This window comes from Schistosoma mansoni (genome assembly GCF_000237925.1).
Source record: "Schistosoma mansoni, WGS project CABG00000000 data, chromosome 3 unplaced supercontig 0141, strain Puerto Rico, whole genome shotgun sequence".
Taxonomy (NCBI): domain Eukaryota; kingdom Metazoa; phylum Platyhelminthes; class Trematoda; order Strigeidida; family Schistosomatidae; genus Schistosoma; species Schistosoma mansoni.
Window position 1 is genome coordinate 441,019 of NW_017386011.1, and position 7,157 is coordinate 448,175.

At 37.5% G+C, this 7,157-nt stretch overlaps 1 protein-coding gene across 2 annotated transcripts; it reads right to left on the reverse strand.

Annotated features, from left to right (window-relative positions):
- Nucleotides 1-1,207: 1,207 nt before the first annotated feature.
- Nucleotides 1,208-6,457, reverse strand: Smp_105710.1 (mps one binder kinase activator-like 3 (mob1 homolog 3) (mob3); the record flags this gene model as incomplete). Of its 2 annotated transcripts, XM_018791234.1 has the most annotated exons (7): nt 6,442-6,457; nt 3,810-3,866; nt 3,706-3,768; nt 3,437-3,667; nt 3,101-3,180; nt 2,954-3,065; nt 1,208-1,530 (listed from the first exon to the last, which is right to left on the reverse strand). In XM_018791234.1, exons 2-7 carry the CDS (start codon nt 3,861-3,863, stop codon nt 1,405-1,407), a joined length of 666 nt encoding a protein of 221 aa, XP_018645571.1. In that variant the 5' UTR covers nt 3,864-3,866; nt 6,442-6,457. The 2 variants fall into 2 exon arrangements, with proteins under 2 accessions (XP_018645571.1, XP_018645570.1); XM_018791235.1 differs by having other exon boundaries at nt 1,405-1,530; nt 3,706-3,866.
- Nucleotides 6,458-7,157: the final 700 nt, after the last annotated feature.

The following is a 7,157-nucleotide window of genomic DNA, read 5'->3' on the forward strand; positions in this document are numbered from 1 at the left end:
AGATATAAATAGTATGTAACACAAGTTCGAAGTAGAATGCGTGCGAGCAGAATATTGAGAACATTAAAATAAAAAGAGAGAACAGAACTGGGAACGATCAAAGTAACAACAGGAATGAAAGAACAATGAAGTTTGTAAAAGACGATTGGTGGAGGATTTGCAAACGATGCATTTAATGTGTGGTTTTTATATTTTACCAAGATACTGTGATTTTGTATTAAATAATAAACTGGTCTTCCTCACCTGAGTTCCTCGTTCACTACATTTGGCACCACTGCCAAAAGGGAAGTGTGGAGGGTGCCATTCAACACAAATCAAAAAACGAATATGGCTGTTCCATCCGCCAGTACTTTATCTTATGGCATAATAGAAATACAAGAAAAGAATAACTTGTGGGACTGAGAAAAATATTTCTTTAGCGAAAATAAAATTTTATTCTAGATATTTTACACAACTTGAAAATACAATGGGAAAAGGGTTAGAGAATTTTGTCAAAAAAATTCAGTGTCAAAATGAATAAAATATTTAATAAGATTATTTAGACCACATAGTGGAGTAAATTAAAACATAAAGTTTAACAATTTCAACCATATTGATCAGTAGTCTAAAAATTTTAATCTCTAATTTAGCCACTCGCTCCCAAATGCCCTAATACAGGCCGAGAGTGGGGAGAGTTCGATCTCCTTCATCAAATTCTCTCACATCGCCACACGTATATAGCCTCTACCAGGGAAACCCTACTCACTGCCTTCTCGCACCACGGGTATTGTTTACGAAATTGAGGGGACAAAAAGCGAATGTCCGGAGCTTTGACCGGGTTGGTCGACACCGAAAGTCCACCTAGGGGAGTCGGCAAACCCTGATTGCAAACCAATGGTGAACATGGGTTCCAGTATCCTGAAGGAACAAATGGCGTATGAATCAATCGTTGATCACCGGCTACCATGGGATTGCATCTCCTCACGATGCTCCACTGCCTTGTGGATCAGATCTTAAGGTCAAAGGCTCCGGGTGTGGCCCCCTAAGAAAACCACCTGCTTCGGTTTGGGCGCACCTGGGCAGCATTACAGCCCTCATACAAATCAAATGAGATTTGTGTATGGCGCATATATATCTGGTGCCCCTTTGCACCAATATTTATGTGTTTAAATAAATAAATAAAAAAGGTGCCACAAAAAAATATGAATAAATCAGCAAAACAAACACTGCAAATAAAACCCAGTTTATTTTTAATGATTTTTATTGATACAACAGCATATTACCATATTTGTAAAATAATACAGGTAAGAAACAAAAATACTTGCTATTTATGAATGAAGTTAGGTATGGTTTTTTCACATTATTAAAGAAAAGTTAGACCTAAATTGTACAAGATAAAGTATATTAAACATAAATATTATGGATTCATATTTGGGCCTCGATTACAGCCCCATCTACAGCACCGGCGATAGGTACAATCAGGTTATCCTTACTCATGAGATTGTATTTTAATACAAATGTGGTAAACCTTCGACATAATGCAGTTGATTCCTGGTTAAAATGAATAATAAAAGAAAACTAGAAAACTCTCAAATGAAAAAGCATGAAACATGTTAAAATGTACTTCACCACTAATCACAAACAATCACTACACAACAAAGGATATTAAAGAGTTTTTAAAGCACTAAACTATCAGTCTAATTTTCACAGTTGCACATCGTACAACTGGATCAAAGATATTTTTTATTTGTTGCAGCTCAGATGATGTAAAAGATGAGTTTTACAGAAAGCTTTCCGACCTCCTCCGAAAAGCTAGGCATTCTGATGTAGTAATGGTGGCTGATGACCTTAATGCTCAAGTAGGTAAACTAAGCAAAAGGGAAAGACACCTGGGTGGATCTTATGGTGTCGTGGCTCAAATAACAGATAATAGCGACCGTCTGTTGCAGCTATGCTCACATAACCGCCTGTTCCTTGTAAACTTTAAGCACAAGGAAAAACATCTTTTGACATGGCGACCACCGAATTCGTCCCAACGTTGGACCCAAATAGATCACATCGCTATCAGCCAACGATGGAGGGGCTCGATAGAAGACTATCGATCATTCTGGAGCACATGCATAAATTCAGATCATGCTCTAGTGCGAGCACGTATCTGTCTGCGTCTTACTGGACGTAGGAAATTCACTGCAAGGAAGCCCTCTTAGGATTCTACTTAATGGTAGCCAAGCTAAGAATATTTTTCAGGGACAACTAGAAAAACAGTTAGGCAGCCATTTAAGCTGTGCTCACCTAGATACAGCGTGGAATGACATCCGAAAAGTTGTGGAAACAGAAGTGATATCTGCTAGTACGGTAAACCGTAAGATTACGGAGAAACACTGGATCTCAACAGCATCTACCGCACTGATAGGTGCTCGAAAACTCACCCCATCTGGCTCTGAACATAACGAAGAGCGGAGTCAGCTTAAGCGCAGGCTAATTAGAAGCCTACGCAATGATCGCGAACAGTGGTGAGTAGCAAAAGCAAGAGAGATGAAAAAGGCAGCAGCAATAGGTAACACTAGAAAACTGTTTATGTTTGTTAAGGAAACCGGTATTAGTAACCCAACTGTTGGCGAAATCATCTAGGAAAAAGATGGACATATTATTCATTCTCAATCCAGGAGATTGAATCGATGGGCAGTAGCTTTAAACAAATAGCCTGGTACAAGTGGATAGGTCACATGGAAATGTTAGTTTTTTACTAAGGACAATGTCAACCTATACAATCTGTTAAAAATTTTAGCCCTATAATAACCAGGCTCCTAATCAACATTCCAGGTAAATTTTTATCACTAGAACAAATTTAACTCGATGTGAGTTTATTAAAAATCCAAAATAGTAGTTATCACTTAGTAGTATTTTGTGAAAGTGTAAAACGATTGATTATAAGAAACACGTACAATAAATTAACAAGATAAGGTCTACTTACTTCAAAAGAATCAAATATCTCTCGATGATGATAATAAGCATGAGAGAATATTCTATAAACACGACGGCAAACAGAATCAAGACGATTAACTGACGTAACTTTGATGCTTACTCTATAATGGTTAAAAAAGATAACCACTACAATTACCGACTGGGGAAGTATTTACTGCTATTCAATAGGCAAGCAGCTCCATCAAGCGTATGTCGTGTATAATCAACAGCTGGACACTATCAAAAACACAAATAAAAAACAACCAATAGTTTAAATATCATTTTAAAAAGGCCATTGGATAAACACGTCAAATCAATAATAAACACTTATCTATTCGCAACAATAATTTAAATGAACTGCATCACGCTGTTTGATATAAGTTTTAAAGTGTGTTATGAACCTCGGGTAATATGTACTACAAAATTTGGTTAGCAAATAAAATTTAAAAAACTTATTGGGGCAGAATTTAAGTTGACACGGAAAAATTAATACCTCTTTGGGAGTCTTGTGAGCTGCACACAAAAATATCCATTGTTCAGTAGCAGTCATCTGAGGACATGTTTTGGGGGTACATTGCTCTTGCAAACAAACAGCTAATCCATTTAGTTCCATACAGAATTGTCTCAAATGTTCGTATTTCCAGACTACTTCATCTTGACCCTCTGGAGCACTTAAAATCTCATCTACATTGTTAAAATCACGTCTTATTGTTTGTTGTATATACTATAAATGTAAGATTTTATTAAAAAATTGGGAAGTACCTGCTGAACAGCTAATGTACTTTCCATATCTTCGAACGGTTCATCGGGCCAATTACACCACTCCTTAAAGGTTATGGTAAAGATTTTACAAGGGTTGGACGTACCTCAGCCTTAGTACCAGGTCTGTTTCGTCGAAAATAGACTTTACTTGTTGCCATTGTCTACAGAAAACAAGATAATTTCGACACCTGAATTTATTTCGAAAACGAAAGGTATTTAGCACTAAAATTATAAATGATTTGTACATATTTAGCTTTCGTAAGAGGTTAGCATATTTGCCTCTAAATGCCCTGGTACGGCCGTGAGTGGGGAGAGTCCGCTCGCCCTCTCCAAATGCTTCTAAGTGGCCATATGCATACAACCACTGCCAGGGAAGTTCTACTCACCGTCTTATCACGGTATTACTGTTGTTGAGAGTGCAAAAAGCGAATGTCTAGCGCTTCAACCGGGTTTGTGTATATGGAGGGTCTACCTAGGGGAGTTGAAAAACCCTGATTCCAAACCAATGGTGAACATGGGCTCCAGTATCCTGATGGAACAAACGGTGTATGAACCTATTGTTGGTCACCTGCTACCATTGGACTGCATCTCCTTACGTCGCCCCACTGCCTTGTGGATTAGACCTTCAAATCAAAGGCTCCGGGTGTGGCCCCCCAAGAAAACCACCTGTTCCGGCCTGGGCGCCCGTGCAGCATTCCAGCCCTAACACAAACCGAATGATTTACGTGGCGCATATCTGTTTGGTGACTCCTTGCACGAATGTTCATGTGTTTAAATAAGAGATGGTTTAGCTTCGGTTTAGTAATTTGGTATCATTCTGCAAAATTATCTCAATTACTGATTGTTCCAATTCTTAGGAAAGTAAATCGACCCATGATTACTAGATGAGTGACAACAATCAGGATTACTGACAGGACCTTACGCCAACATCGAGGGTGCACAAATGGTGGTAGATAAGTTTTTGGACTGAAATGGATAGAAATTTTGTTATGCATGCCTAAATCGCTTACACAGATATTCATAGGAGAATGAAAGTAGATTGGAAGAAAGATAAGGATAACAAAACCAAGTCACGAAATGATTCCACGAAATGAAGACCTGTACTTCAGGTGGGTGTTTTTGGTAACTTTGAATCCAACAAACTGGACAGTCTAATCGCAGAGACTAAGTCGTCCTTTCGGGTATCATCAGCGCTTACTTCAAATAGAAGTGCACATCTCCATTATTTCACAAGTATTTTGTTAGTATGTTCTGGTGAAATTGCCTTCACGGTTTTCATCATCTTTATGCGTTCATTCCTTCCTTCCCTTTAGCCACTTTTTTCAGTTAGCTAATAACCAAGTGACTGGTTGGCCTTTTCTAAACAGATTAATAAATCGAATTTATATGAACATGTCTGTTGAATGAAGAATGACCTGCATGTTAAGGTTCTACAAATTCTCTGATAGTTTCCGGATTTCTCAGATCCAGATCTCTGATATATTTACAATCAAATGTGTCCGGAGTTGTTTGTATGCAATGATATAAGTAGTATTATATCATGTCTTTCCAATCCTAGTTTGTGTACATTTGATTCTGAACAATCTCGACTTTTACAATGAGACCTCATAACTCTTCTATGTGAAGAAACTTTAACTCCTAAGACAGAGTTCAAACGGTTTATACGGCTTTTCTGCTTAGCGTATTTTTTAGCGGTTCCATTTACAGGATAGGGGTCCCTAACCCCATGCTTAATCCTCCTCCTTTATCAGTGCTTGAGATCGGCAGTGATCCTAGAGGGGACAATTATTCTAATCCGTGATAAACTTGTTTGGGCTGACCAAAATAAATGGCGCCTAAGAAATACGACTCAGGTCTTTTGAAATCTTTTCAAATGAGCTAATAAATATAAGCATTATTTGCCACGACTTATTACCAGCTTATATCGTGCTGGCGATATAATTCGTTGTGTGATCATGAACTCTTTTTAATGTATTTGTTGATAGAAAACGTAAGCGCAAACACAAATATTGATCAAAAGCCGTCAAGTTATATTGCTTCTAACGCCTACACCAGCAGCTTAACAGTCGATTAACGAATCTACTATATCATTTCCTAAACATAAGGGCTGAAATAGACACTGAGTCTGCTTTCTAAGACTAGACATTGTCAACATATGCAAACAAAAACCACGCGCACTGAGAAAATAGCTAAACAATGCTATAACTCAAGAGTTTAGTTAGAGGAATGGAAACTCAGGTTACTAGATATATTGTAAAGCCAGAAAAGTACACAAGTAAGAACAAATCAGTTTCAGTTCAACTAATTTTGTTAATCCGAAAAGGCTAGCAGTAAACAAGCCAACCTAGTAAGTTAATTATACAACATTGCAGTGACCCAGAAAATTAACTTTGGGGAATTATAAGTGAACGATTTGAAAATTTCGGGGTAAACTACTACCTCCTAAATTAGCTTTAGATGGTCTATTCGACATCTTATTATTCAGTTCCCACCTTGAAGTATCGTGAAAGAGGACAGTAATGTGACTAAAAAACGAATTAAGATTATTTTATCTTTATACATGTGTAGGCATGTACCCCAAACAACCAATAAAGGAGAAATAAAGCGGACGAAAGCGTAAATAAAAAGGGAAATGTTGATGTTTCGCCTACACGTCAGTTATTTAGGGGAAATGTCGATTTTTCTCCTTACATCGTGTATTTGGGGAAAATTTGTAGACAATTGTACGCAACGCACCCTATTTGAATAAACCACAATCCGCACTTATATTTTCCAAAACATTTACAAAATAACGCACGGTTAGATTACATTGAAGAATATTATCTTTAACAGAGTCAATTAAATACAGACACAGGCATTTTTTCTTCGATGCATATCTACTTACTTTTTCGTTCTTTTTTAGCTAAAGTGTTCCGACATGCTTGGTGGCCATAGCTTACGTAATGCAAGTGAGTGACTTGCTCTCCGTTTTCTAAGTTCCCTATAACTGATTACCTTGTTAGTCCTCTAAGATGAGTTCAAGCAAAGTCACTGAGAGAGCTCGTAGACTTAGGGCAACTGTTAACTTGTCAACCGTCCTAGGCTGTTATAGATGTACATGTAACAGATGGTGGTATAAGTGACGAACAGTTTTCACCATGAAACATAACTTGCTTTCGTTTAGTAAGTTCGCTAATGAAAGCACGATTAGAGGTTGCTGACTTTGACTATGATTTATGTAGAAATGATGGCAGTTAACAAAGAAATTAATTGTAATGTGATTCCTTCAAATGTAACACTTCCACTAGCTTTACCAATGAAAGGCTAATGGAAGATAATGGTATGTGTACGGAATGAATACGTTAATGAACTTCTTAGAGGATGCCACAACGTCAATTTGTGTTCTCAGAAGTCCGTAAATCGTAAAGAGCAGATCAACAAGATATTGATGAATTTAGTGACAACAACCTGTC